Source organism: Mobula hypostoma, chromosome 4 (assembly GCF_963921235.1).
Source record: "Mobula hypostoma chromosome 4, sMobHyp1.1, whole genome shotgun sequence".
Lineage (NCBI taxonomy): Eukaryota > Metazoa > Chordata > Chondrichthyes > Myliobatiformes > Myliobatidae > Mobula > Mobula hypostoma.
The window spans coordinates 161,065,092-161,079,750 of NC_086100.1; the positions used below are offsets into that span (position 1 = coordinate 161,065,092).

Consider the following 14,659-nt stretch of genomic DNA (forward strand, 5'->3'; position numbering starts at 1 on the left):
TAATTCTCCTTTACACTTGCTTGAAGGAAATGTCATTCAACAATCTTGAAATAAAGATGTCATGAGGGACATAGATAGAATGGGCAGTCTTTTTTCCAGGTTTGTAAAATTGAAGATGATGGACGTAGTTTTAAGATTATTGGTGAAAGGTTTAATAAGAACCTGAGGGACAACTTTTTTATATAGCAGATTGTAGATGTATGGAACTAGCTTTCGGGGAAGTGGGAGAATATAAAAGGATGAATGTTGGAATAGTATAGATAGGTGGTAGATGATCAGTGTGGACTTGGTAGGCCAAAGGATCAGTTTCCATGCAGGACCTCTAAACACCTCTATCTTTGACCACAATGTGTGCAGTGCTCTTCCCTGAAACACCTAAACTTGCCTTTGACAGATGAAAAAGGTCCATCAAAGCCTTGCCAGACACTCAGAGACCGAGTCTCTGACAATCTAAGACACTTGACCTCACAATTTACCTCGCTATGGCCTTGTAACTTATTATCTGTCAGCACTGCACTTTCTCTGTAACTGTGACAGTTTATTCTGCATTAATTTATTGTTTTACATTGTACTGCATCAATGTACTCTTGTAATGAAATGGTCTGATATGTCTGTCACTGTATGTCAGTACATGTGAAAATAATAAACACTATAACAAATCACCAACTTTTTAAAAAAATTATAATGCTAATAAAAAAATGAAGGCACACATCAAAATAATGTTAATTAATTAGTAGTCAGTAACATACCTGTTGTCGGCTAAACTGCAGTTATACAACACCCATTGAAATTAAGGTGTCCCGGATCTTGCACATCTGACTTGTGATAAATTAGCCCATCACTGGATTCCCTGTGAGACGCAGTACCAAAAGTAAACTGACAGATTCCAACAGGTATGGTTGAGTACCGGTTAGCCCAATCGCTTTACAGCAACAGTGATCACAGATTGGACTTTGTTTCCTGCCTGCTGTCTGCAAGGAGTTTGTACTTTCTCCCCATGACTGCATGAGCTTCCTCCAGGTGTTATGGTTTTCTTTCAAACTCCGCAGATATACAGATTAGGGTCAGTAAGATGTGGGTGTGCTATGTTGGCGGTGGAAGCATCTTGACACTTGTGGGCTGCCCCCAGCACTATTCTCGGATGTAAAATGACGCATTTCACTGTGTGCTTCAATGTACATGTGACAAGTAAAGCTAATCTTTAGATTTCTTCCTCCTTAAAATCTTTAACTCATAGACTTCCTCCTTGAACGGCATATATTAAAAAGTCTGAGACTTACTCTCTTTTGAATAGCTAACACCTTTTGTTCCAAACAAAAATGTTGGTGTTAGTGCAAGTTCCAGTTCATACTTCTGATTCATTCTGATCCTTTCATTGTGTGGAGTTTACACAGTGACTGTTGATGCTAATGTATCAGCTGACAGGGTTACCCTGATACCCAGCAAGTTGGAGGTGAAGACTTCATTTGGCAGGATGCACAATGGTCTGTTTTAGAGTAGAATCGATACATTAAGCAAATGGCAAACAAAACAGAGTATCTGTGGGTGTGCTGGTGGGGAGGGATGTGAAGAAGGAATTGTCAGCACTTCAGGTTGAAACCCAAGGGTTTGACAGTTCCTTTCCTCCCACAGATGCTGCTTAACGCACTGAGTCCCTCCAGCAGATCGTCATTCCAATAGAAGACATCAGCTTTCCCTGACAATTTGCAGAAAGCGGGTTGCATGTCTTCCCCAGGTTAGAACCAGGCACAACCCGCGAGAAATGTTCATAACCTGAGCACTTCACAAGTCAGAAGTGTGGCTACTTGCTAATATCTATAATTTTAAACAAAGTCTAATCAAAGTTGGTGTGAAGTGAAACCAGTCCATTTAACACGACTATTCAGATTTCTGTGCAAAGTACAATGAAATTGCCGCAAACTGAGTTCCCACAGGGCAGAAGGTGCCTGCAGCAGGCAGCAGATCTATCCCACTGGTCTCCCAAACACTCCTTCATATGTGTGGACTGTGCATAAGTCATTTAATAGCATTATGGGTATTTGTTTTGATTGACAAAGTAATTGGCTAATCATCGGCATTGTGACCGGGAGTTAGAGTGGTGCTGTGGACAGCCAGGTGTGTGAAATGATGTCAGGTTTTCTCCTCAGGGAGCACTGAAGTATAGAATGGCTCCCCAGCAGTGATATATGAGGGCCCTTCCACACCAAAAAGAAGCAAATTTGATTTTAAATGGACAATTTGAGCAGGACTCGAATTTGGAAAGCAATATTAATTTGAATACAGTTGATTCATTCCCATAACGCAGAAGAAGAAGGCAATCCCTTCATAAATTATTTCTTGACATAGTTAATGAATGTGTCAAGATTATAAGAAGTATTTTCCCAGTTGAATATGTGCAAGCTGTGTTCTTTTTTATTCTGCTTTATATTACCAACAACAATAATTGACTTTATTTTGATTTTCTTCCCCCCCTCAAGCAGTTATACGGAGCAAAGTGTTCTCAGAATTTGTAATGCATCAAGCCATGCTGAAACGAAAATATCCGTAGAGGGATTGATCAGGATTAGGAATGTGGGGGAGGTTGATGAGTTTATTGTACAAAACAGATTGTACCTCAGTACCAAACTTTCAAATGCACCTCGATATGCTGGAGGATAGATTTTCCCTCCAGCGTTGCAGGGATTGTGACTCAGGTGCATTGTTTAAGATAAACTACCTGGATGAAGGATAGGAGCACAATTCCAGAGGTGACAATGGAATTGAAAAGCAGCCAAATAGAAGGTCTCCTCTTTAACAGAGCTTTGCACTGTCTTTATTATTTTGCATAGTCCCGTCTCTCCATTATAGGAAGGATGTGGAGGCTTTACAGAGGGTGCTGAAGAGGTTTACCAGAATGCTGCTGGATTAGAGGGCGTGTGTTTTATGGAGAGTTTGGACAAACTTAGGTTGTTTTCTCTGGAACAGCAGAGGCTGAGGGAAGATCTTACAGAAGTTTATAAAATTACATGAGGGATAGATAGATTAGACAACCGATACCTTTTCCCAAGGGCAAGATGTTTAATACTAGAGATCATGCACTTGAGGTGAAAGTGAGCAAGTTCAATGAAGATGTGCAGGCCAAATTTTTAAAAGGATAGTGGTGGGTCCCTGGAATGTACTGTCAGGGGTTGTAGAGAATGCAAATCTTAGAGACATGTTTATGGACCTTGTATAGTTGAAGGGGTTAGTTTAGTTAGGTATTTAATTATTTGTTTAATTAGTTGCACAATAGTGTAGGCCAAAGAGCCTGTTCTTGTACTGTACTGTTCTGTATTCTATACATTTTGTTATTAAAAATAAAGTTTATTCAGGAAATATAAAAAAGTCTTGCTTAACATATTGTTTGTTACTGCTACAACTTTATTTGCATGTTACAACAACCTCAAAGAGTCAAACATTCATTTGGATGCTTCAGAGAAGACTTGCACACCACCTGCGTTAAACACTTAAGTATTTAGCCATCAAGCATTACCAAGCCAGGTCTTAAAATGTATTTAGTGTTTCCCTAAGAACCTTCGGCAAGGTAATGCTTTCATAGTACTTTGCTCCATTTGCACTGCATTTAAATGTTTTGAAACTACACACACTATGCTGTGAGTATGTATAAATACATAATTACCAGAGATTCTACAGATATTAGGAATCTGAAAAACATCCAGCCCACATGAGGTACATGGCCAAGAATTAAAGACTGTGTGTTGATCAACTGGCTAGTGCGTTCACTGAGATCATTAACCTCTTGCTTTTGCAATGGGTGGTATCCACCTGCTTCAAGCAAGTTCCAGTTCTGCCAGCGCCCAAGAAGAACATGGTGACCTGCTTCGATGCACTTGCATCTACAGTGTTAAAGCATTTTGAAAGGCTGGTGATGAAACATATCAACCCCTGCCTGAGAAGCGACTTAGATCTGCTCACGTTTGCATACTGGAGCAACTGGTCCACAGCAGATGCTGTCTTATTGGCACTTCAATCAACTGTGGAAGACCTGGACCCCCATGATGCAGATATCAGGATGCTCTTTATTAATTACAACTCAGTATTCAATACTATTATCTGCTCAAAACTAATCAACCTTCCAAGACCTTGGCTTCAATACTTCCTTGTGCAATTAGATCCTGGATTTCCTCACTCACAGACCCCAGTCAGACTGGATTGCGACAAAATCTCTGCTTTACACTGATGACTGTATGATGAAGCAGAGCTCTAATGCCATATTCAAGTTTGCTGAAAACACCACTATCATAGGCCAAATCAAAGGTGGTGATGAATCGTCATATTGAAGGGAGATTGAAAATCTGGCTGAGTGGTGTTATAACTACAAGCTCTTACTCAACGTCAGGAAAACCAAGGAGCCGACTATACCCTCCAGGAGAGGGAAAACAGTGGTCCATAAGCCAGTCCTCATCAGAGGATTAGTAGTGGTGTGGGTTAGCAACTTTAAATTCCTCGGTGTTATTATTTTGAGGACTTGGCCTGGGTCCAGCATGTGAGTGTAATTACAAAGAAAGTATGGCAGTGCCTCTAGTTTGTAGAGATTCGGCATGCCATCTAAAACCTTGACAGACTTCTGTAGATGTGCAGTGGAGAGCATACTGACTGGCTGCATCACAGCCTGGTATGGAAACACAAACCCCTTGAATGGGAAGTCCAACAGAAAGTAGTAGATACAGCCCAATCCATCACAAGTAAAGTCCTCCCCTCCCCACCATTGAGCATATTTACATTAAATGCTGTTGCAGGAAAGCAGCATCCATTATCAGGGACCCCCTCTCTTGCTGCTGCCATCAGGAAGAAAGGACAAGAGCCTCAGGACTTGCATCACCAAGTTCCAGAACAGTTATTACCACTCAACCATCAGGCACTTCAACCAGTGGGGATAACTTCCACACAACTTCACTTGCCTCATCAGTGAAATGATCCCACAATCTATGGAGTCACTTTAAAGGACTCTCAATCTCGTATTCTTGATATTTATTGTTTATTTAATTATTGTTATTATTTCTCCTTTTTTGTATTTGCACAGTTTGTTGTCATCCGCACTCTGGTTGATCACCATGTTTGGACAGTCTTTCATTGATTCTGTTTTGGTTATTATTCTATGGCTTTGTTGACTATGCCAACAAGAAGATGAATCTCAGGGTTGTATGTCGTGACATGGATGTACTTTGATCAGTGCACACAAAATGCTGGAGGAGCAGACAGCATCAGTAGAGGGAGATGGAAGATGACTGATGAAGGAACTTAGCCCAAAGCGTTAACTATTCATTTCTTTCCATAGATGCTGCCTGCCCCATTGAGTTCCCCTACTATTCTGTAAAAATGCTTGTTAGTGGGTCTCTCTCCAGTTGCTGTCAGTTGCAAATTGTGCAAAAGGTACGAGTCCCAGAACAGTGGTTTGCAGTGTAACCAGGGCATAATTTTTCCATTGAGAGTAGGGGAGATTCAAACAAGAGGACATGAGTTGAGAGTTAAAGGGCAAAAGTTTAGGGGTAACATGAGGGGGAACTTCTTTACTCAGAGAGTGGTAGCTGTGTGGAACGAGCTTCCGGCAGAAGTGGTTGAGGCAGGTTCGATGTTGTCATTTAAAGTTAAATTGGATAGATATATGGACAGGAAAGGAATGGAGGGTTATGGGCTGAGTGCAGGTAGATGGGACTAGGTGGGAGTAAGAGTTCAGCACAGACTGGAAGGGCCGAGATGGCCTGTTTCCGTGCTGTAATTTTTATATGGTTATATGGTTAAATGGTTATGATTCTTTGAATCAATCAGGATCATATATCTTGTAGCAGAAATGTTATAGGCATCATGATAATCATATTATCATTCACCTGTGAGTCTGTTGGGGTCATATGCTGTCCTCGGTGCTCCAGGTGTGGCCTCCTGTACAATATATCATAAGATATAGGAGCAGAAGTAGGCCATTCAGCCCATTGAGTCTGCTCCACCATTCAATCATGGGCTGATCCAATTCGGTGAGACCCGACGTAGATTGGGAGACTGCTTCACTGAGCATCTACGCTCTGTCCAACAGAACAAGCTGGATCTCCCAGTGGCCACCCATTTTAATTTCACTTACCATTCCCATTCTGATATGTCTATCCATGGCCTCCTCCACTGTCGTGATAAGGCCACACTTAAGTTGGAGAAACAACACCTTATATTCCATTTGGGTAGTCTCCAACCTGGTGGCATGAACATCGATTTCTCAAACTTCTGGTAATGCCACCCCCCCCCCACACACTATTTTCCATCCCCTTTTCTCTCTCTCATGTTATCTCCTTGCACACCCCCCCTTTCTTCCATAGCCTTCCGTCTCGTTCACCACTCAACTTCCCTACTCTTTGCATCATCCCTCCTCCTCCAAGTTTCACCCTCCCCTTCGCCCACCTTTCAACTCTACTCCTCAGCCTTTTCTTCTCTAGCCTTGTTAAAAGGTATCAACCTGAAACATCAACTGCTTTTTTTTTAACCATAGATGCTGCCTGGCCTGCTGAGTTCCTCTAGCATTTTGTGTGTGTTGATTGTATTATGGTGTGTGGAGGAAAGGAAGTGTTACACTAATTTTTATGATCTTGGAAAGATCTTCACAGTTCATGAAGCTCCTTTGAAAGGTGTGAGCTAGTTGTAATGCATGATGGGAATAAATTTAATTTATCTTACTACATCAGATGGTATTTATTATTTTTTAACCTTCTGTAGGAACTTCCTGCAATATATCTTTGACTGTAAAACACTGTTGATGCCAGATATTTGAACTGTGGATTACCCAGACAGAGAATTTTGTTTTCTTTTGCATATCCATGGTTAACAGCTTTAGAATACTTCCATGAATTTTATCCCTACGTGGGATGTGCACATCCTTAGCAACACTGTTATCCGTTCCCATGTTTAATCTTGCTCTGAGTTAAGTAACTTGTTGGGCCACTTTTTAACAGGAGCCTGAACACGCTGTCAGGAGAGGTGATGGAAGCACAAACATTTAAGAGGCATTTAAATGAGCAAAGAATGGAGAGATGTGGACCATGTGCAGGCAGTTGGGGCGAGTTTGTATTGGCATCTTGGTCGCCCAAAGGCCTGTTTCTGCACCATACTGTACTGTGTTCTCTGACAAATTTAACAGATTCCTGGTCAGCTATTACTTTTACTAGAGTAACGCACACAAAATGCTATTTATATTGATTATTAATAGGTGAGGTCCTATCCTTGCGGAAAGATTTCTCTCATGTTCGTGCTGGAGAAATAGTAAATACAAATAATAACCAAGTTTGAAAAATTGCTGCAAATACCATACAAATAACATAACCTCCTTTGCATTGTGTTTGTTCATCTCTGTTTACAATAACTTTTGTAAATGTTGGTCCTATTCCTAGCTAAACATCCTTCTGGTTATTATTTTGAAGACCTTCTCATTCAAATAACGTTGACATGATTTATTAGCAGATTACCTGTATTTTTTAGTATGGTGTTGGATGAAGTATCATTTTGTAGCATGAAAACAGGCCATTCAGCCACTGGGTTGTTTTAACTTGTTCTCCACCTGAGTCTTTCTCGTCCCAAAGCACTCAGGATCAAATTCAAATCAGTTTATTGCCGTATACTCTGAGATGCAATGAAATTTTGGGCTTGTGTGAAGTTTGCTGAGTAAACAGTGTGTATGGTGATGATAAGTACAGCAATGAGCGCAAAGCAACAGAATGGTGTCTCAGTTCGCTGTATGTTCTCCGAACTTCACTTTTTTGCATGATTGCTGTCTCTCTGAGCCATTCCTTCTTCAAGCATCAGTACAGCACAGCAAGATAATGTTGTGCCAAACCAAATGAACTAATAATCTATTGACCAACTAAACTAATTACTAAAGACTACATAATGTCCATATCCTTTCATTTTCCTCATATTCCTGTACCTGTCTAAACCTCTCTTAAAAGTCCCAAATGTATCTGCCTCCACCACCTCCCCAGGCAGTGCATCCCAGACACTCACCACTCCCTGTGTATAAAAAAACTTGCTCCTCACATCTCCTTTGAAATGACCCCCTTCACATTAAACACCCTTCCTTCTTGTGTCAAGTATTTCATACTAAATTACTAATTGGTGTGGAGGCTACACCTTAACTCTCTTTGAGTTTATTTGCTAGCCTCTTATATTTATGACCCTTTATTCTGGTCTCCCCTCTATATTGTTTCCATCAAGCCCCTTCATAAAGCCTACTGTCAGGCTCCCTTACTGCTTTCTGTTTCTGAGGATAAAGTTCCTAACATCGTTGTTGTACTATGATGGACACCTTGAAATATGGATAATCATTTGAAAGGCTGCCATTTGGGATGTTTTGCCAGCTGCTTCAGTGCTGCAGGCATCTTCTGCTGTGTTGGAGTGAGGCATTTGTGCATGCCTTCTCTCCGTCTGATCCCCGAAGTCTCAACAATTGGGGGCAGAGTCGAATCGATCAGAGCTGGGAACACAGAGCAAGCTCACTCACTTAATCACTGAGTCAGTGAGGCGTGCTGATGGCCACTCTTCTCATGCTTGCTCACTCTCCCATTACAGCTGTTTCGATAATCCTCTTCCACATATTTCTGTTATTCATTTCCAACTTGAGAACAGTTCAGAATGTGTATATTTTAGAGGATCAGAACCCCATCATATTCTCAAATGGCCTAGACTTGCAAATTTCTTGAAGCATGAAATTTCCATTTTGCAGTAGCTGTGTGATATTCTTCCTACCAAGATGTATTTCTCTCCCTTACCTATTTTGACATTCATTTGCAAGCTACACAGTCATTGTGTCTTAATGTCATGATGCATTTTGCTCCAGTTCTCTGATCTATTAACCACCCCACAATTTGTAGAACACAAAATTATGAATGGTGTTTTAATTACTGAACCCTGATTGTTTAAAATTTCCATTCAACAGATGTTAAAATTGCAATAAAATCTATTAAATAAAAATGAATATAAAAGCATAATACATCAGTTGTAAAACAGCTGGTGTTGTAATATGGTAATCTAAGAACAAGAGTAAATCTCAATTCTGACATGATTCATTTTTATGTGACAAATAGCGGAGGTGATTTCTGTTGACTGTCTAATCATTTCTGTTGTAGTATGCAGCAGTTTGTGCTGTTGCCACACAGTTCCAGTGTCCCAAGTCTCTGAACTTGAGTCCTCACCCTGCAGAGTCTTCATGTTTGTCCTGTGACCACATGGGTTCATTTAGGTGCTCTAATTTCCACTCACATCCCAAAGACATGTTAGCTTCTCAAATTACCTCTTTTGTAGGTGGAAGGCAAGTGAATCAGAGGAGTCAGTCAACATTTGAGAGAGAATAGGTCACAGGAAAATGGGAGGAGAATGGAATCAATGGGAATGCTCCAGGAGCTGGCAGGTACTTGACTGGCAGAATGTCTCCTTTCTATCAGGAGAAAACATTAAAATTGACCAAGTGTTGCATGCTCAAACTCATTCCAGTGGAACACTTACTATGTAGTAACTAATTACAATGAGTGGCTCAATACTTTGGGGATTAGTGGACAAAGATGCAGAGTTCTGGAATTTTGGAATCAAGAAGCATGAACTTCACTCCCCAAAAGTTTAAATTCAAGTAATTGAGCAAAATATTATATCTTGAGTAAAAGACATTAAATAAAATACTATGTGGATAGATGTTTAGTCCTAGGGAGAGGTTTTCTCTTTTCAAAGGTTCACAGGTTCATTTTATTGTCGAAGTATGCATGTACAATATAACTCTGAAATTCATCTTCTTCAGATAGCCGTGAAATACAGAAAAAACACAGAAGTCGTTTAAAAGAAACAATATCAACCCCCATCTCTGCATAAAAAGGAAAAAGAAACTAAACTTACAAACTCCAAACCCCACATCCCCTTCCTTAAACAAGTAATCTAACAGATCACCCACACGGAAAACAGCACCTGGAACACCAAACCCCAAACTTTTCCCCTTCACTCGCTCAAAATGACTGCCGCGCTGCCAACCTGGCTACCAACCACTGTTGACCTGTGGCCTCTGGGGTGAATATTCGCTGTGATGCTTCAATCTTCCTTGGTGCTTTGAAATGAAGTCAGTCATGGCTTCGCACCCCGTCCCTGGCCTTCTGCATGAGATAGCCTCTACCTGCCGTCCTCTCCGAGAACAGTAGAACACCAGATCACTCAAACAAACTCTAAACTGCACGCCACAGGCTCCACAGTCTCCAAAACACAATCAAGACAAAAAGAACAAGCAGAAAGTGTTGAAAAAGCAATAAAATTGATGAGATTGGCTATCTGGAAGATGTCGCCTGAGGAATTATTCACTGGCACCATCTTGATCGGACAAGATATTATTGTGCTATTGTTGGAGGACGAATAAAATGTTATTTATTTTATTAAATTAAAATGTTGAAAAATAAAGAAAGTAATTTAATCTGCAAGTAAAACATAAATTAAATAATCCCCTTTTACACTGTGTTTGTCATTAACATCTCCACCCATAAAAACCTTTTCTGCTTGGCTGTTGATGTCTAGTGGTTTTCCACAGGGGTTGATGTTGGGTCCACTTCTTTCCACATTATATGTTATTGATTTGGATGAAGGAATTAATTGCTTTGTGGCCAAGTTTGCAGATGATATAAAGATAGATGGAGGGGCAGGTAGTGTTGAGAAAGCAGGGAGTCTACAGAAGCACACACGGGCAAAGAAGTTGCACGTGAAATAAAGTGTGGGGAAGTGTATGGTCCTGCACTTTAGTGAAAGGAATAAATGCATAGACTACTTTTGAAATGGGGAGAAAATTCAGAAATCTAAGGTGCAAAGGGACAGGGAGTCCTTATGCAGGATTGCCTAAAGGTTAACTTGCAGTTGAATCAGTAATAATGAAGACTTTTTTTTGAGAGGATTAGGATTATAAGAACAAATATGCAATGATGAGACTTTATAAGGCTTTGGTGAGACCACACGATGTATCATGAGTAGTTTTGGGCCTCTTATCTAAAAAAGATGTGCTGGCATTGGAGAGAGTCCAGAGGATGTTCACGAGAATAATTCTGGTAATAATATGGTTAATGTATGAAGGATGGTTGATGACTCTAGACTTGTACTTGCTGGAGTTTAGAAGATTGATTTATCTTCCAAATGAAATACAGAAACAAAAACACTGAAACTTACTGAAAATTGAAGGGCCTAGATAGAGTGGGTGTGCAGAAGATGTTTGCTTTAGTGGGTGAGTTTAGGACCAGAGGCACAGCCTCAGATTAGAAGGACATCCCTTAGAATAGGACCATAAGATCATGAGATACAGAAGCAGAATTAGGCCATTTGGCCCATTGGGTTTGCTCTACCATTTCATCATGGCTGATCCATTTTTTCCCCATTTCAAAAATAGGGAAGAGGTGAAATTTCTTTAGCCAAAGAGTGATGAATCTATGGAATTAATTACCATAGATGGCTGTAGAAGCCTAAAGTTTGGGTACATTTGAAGCAGAGGTTGATAGGTTCTTGACTGGTCAGGTCATCAAAAGTTACAGGGAGAAGGAAGGAAAATAGGTTCAGAGAGATATTAAATCAACCATGTTGAAAGACTCAATGCGCCAGGTGGCTTAGTTCTACTCCTCTTAAAACCCTTTGAAAACTGTGGTCCTGCTTGTGATTGGCTGTCCCTGTGCAACTATTTATACACCATGGGAAAGAAAGTACACTAGTGCTTCTGCTTCCTCAAGAGGCTAAAAAACTGAGAATGTCCTTTTTGATCCTCACCAAATTTTATAGATTGACCATAATAAACATCCTATCCAGATGGATCAAGGTTTGGTATAGCAACTGCTGCACCCAAGACCACAAGAAACTCAGAGTTGTGAACACAGAGTACATCAAGGGAATCAGCCTATCCATGGACTCTGTCAATCATGCTCACTGCCTCAGTAAAGCAGACAATGTAATCAAAGAGCACTTCTACCCCAGACACTCTTTCTTCTTCTCCTCTTCCCGTCAGGCAGAAAATAAATAAATATACAAATGTCTGAAGACACTTACTGCCAGGTTCAAGGACAGCTTCTACCCCACTGTCATCAAGCTCTTGGATAATAAGATAAACTTTTAACCCAGCAATCTCCCTTGCCACAGCTTTGCACCTTACTGATTGCCTGTGTTGCACTTCTTCTGTAGCTGTAACACTGTATTCTGCATTCTTTTATTGCTTTTCCCATGTACTACCTCAATGTGATGGTGTGATGTCTGGGTGGCATATAAAACTAAATTTTTCAATGTTCTTTGGTACGTGTAAGCCAAATTACTAATTAAAATGTAGATATCTATCCTTCTGGCTACTTTTTTTTCAAAGATGTTCACTGAAGTGGCATCAGCAAAAAATTGCAGAGCTGTGGATTGCCTTGAAATTGTGTTGATGATCCTTTCTTTTTTATTGCAGAGTACAGAGATGAGTCCTGCCAGCAGCACACATTCACTTCCTGTCAGTCCAATCACCGAGATGCCGTTTCCTTTAAAGGTAGGACGCCCAGCACTCTTGTACGTTGTTGAGGAGCTCCAAGAAGAGTTTCTTCTGTGAAGATCTTGTATCCCCTACTTCTATTCTGCAGGTGATACAAGCGGTTCACATGAAATCAGAAGACTGACAAAATCCTTGTTTGTTAATGAGGTGGTTGTTCTTAAAATAATATCACACACTGAAGGAAAAGAAGTACAGAATTGGTTGAGTTTAATGTCTAAATTTAATGTAGCTTCTAATTAGATAAGACAGAAGGAACAGGGGACTAAGGAGGGAAAAAAGCCTCACTGATTCTGACTGTACTTCACGAGCAGGTTGGCCATTGAATGCTTCAGTATGAAATGAAAGAAGAACAAAATACCAGATGTTTTTTTCTTTGATCATATAACATTATCTTCAATGATAACATTTTCAAATAATATGTATTTTGCATAAATAATGTCTCATAGTGTCATCATTTTGCTTTTACCAAAAGTTCAGTGGAACAAGTCATGTATAACTGATGTGAACTTGACGTATGATCTATAACTCTTTAATGAAGAAATTAAGCTCTTGCCTTTCGGGAAGGATGACATTTGCCCAACTGGAGATTTTAATGTTGAAGAATGTTTCCCATTGCCAGGCTTGTAGAAGACAAAACTATCATTGGAATATTTCATCTTCATAATTTGCAAATACTGGGAGACACTATGCTGAAGGTTTGATATTTAATGGGAAATGGCATGTCCTTTCTTGAAACAAAATGCTTATAACAGATAAATGGATGTCCAGTCAATACTGGAATCAATTAATAAAATTAATTTAGCTTACATGACATAAATAGAGTAGGAAATGTGTTAAAATTTAATGATGGAATTGGAGATATTCCAATAGTTGGCTTAAAGTTCTGCTAAGTGGAAATTAGCATAAGGGAAGAGAATTGTTTTCAGGCTTGATGAACGTTGATTCTAGAGTGTTATTTCCATCTGTTTTATTTTCTCTCTGAGTGGGATGCATTTTGCAGTTAACATTTCTTGGCTGATGTGCAAGGCAAGTGTTTAATTCACTTCCCAAGGAAAAGAGCAAGCAGCCACCTACAGAGAGAAGAAATGCACTGTCTGAGAACATGTGCTGCAAATTGAAAGAATTGCACTGAAAACTTAATGCATTGTATATTGAAAGCTGTTAACCAATAACAGGTTTCAATATACAATGCATTAATATTGAGGAAATACTAATTTCCTCAATTAGTATTGAGGAAATAGAGAGAGGAAAACCTGCATTTCTGTATGACCTTCTAGAGCAGTGCCATGGTCTTGGTATTGGACATCATTGTCAGATGTATTGTGATACAGTGAAAACTTTGTTTTTCAAGCCATCTATGCTGATAATTTCAAAACATAATTACAGTTTACAGGGGAAAAACATTAATAAACTAGAGAACATGGTGTTTCTGTTGCAGTAACAAAAAAAAGTGCAGTCCAGTAAGGCGCAAAGGTGACGATGAAGTAAATTATGAGGTGAAGTGGTCATTGTTAATCTACAAAAGGTCCATTCAAGTGTTTTATAACAGTAGGATAGAAGTTGTTCTTGAGTCAAGTGGTGCATGTTTTGAAGCTGTTGTATCTTCTGCTGATGGAAAGGGGGAGAAGACAGAATGACAGGGGCGAGAGGGACTTTGACTACACTGGCTGATTTTCCAAGGCAGATATACAGAATTCATGGATGGGAAGCCAGTTTTTGTGAAAGATGTTAATTTTGAATGGTGTGGGCCAATGAGAAAGAAAGAAAGAGAAACAGATAGAAAGAAAGACCTTACTTACTGTAGGACCATTCACGTCTCTTTTAGAACAATCTAAAACACATTCTGGCCAGTGATGTAATTACAAAGAATTTTGGATATCACAAGCTCCCACATATGATATGATAAATGTTGGTCCAGGGATAATTTTGTTACTCTTGTTCAACATGGTACCTTGGCATCGAAATCATCCTTTTGGGAGAGCAGATGGAGTGCCAGTTTTATGTCTGATCATAAACTTGGAACCTCTAACTCTGCAGGGTTCCTTTAATGTTTCACTGTAGGGTCAACCAAAATGTCTCTCCTCATATCTTTGGTGTAGGATATGAACCCAGACATGACTC

At 39.9% G+C, this 14,659-nt stretch overlaps 1 protein-coding gene across 5 annotated transcripts in view; it reads left to right on the forward strand.

Moving 5' to 3' along the window:
* Positions 1–14,659, forward strand: part of ccser1 (coiled-coil serine-rich protein 1) — a 1,394,127-nt gene that overhangs the window by 713,768 nt on the left and 665,700 nt on the right. For all 5 annotated transcript variants that reach the window (XM_063046845.1, XM_063046846.1, XM_063046848.1 and 2 more), the window contains exon 7: positions 12,458–12,535. In XM_063046845.1, coding sequence (XP_062902915.1) covers positions 12,458–12,535 — 78 coding nt within the window. The remainder of the gene's footprint in view (positions 1–12,457; positions 12,536–14,659) is intronic.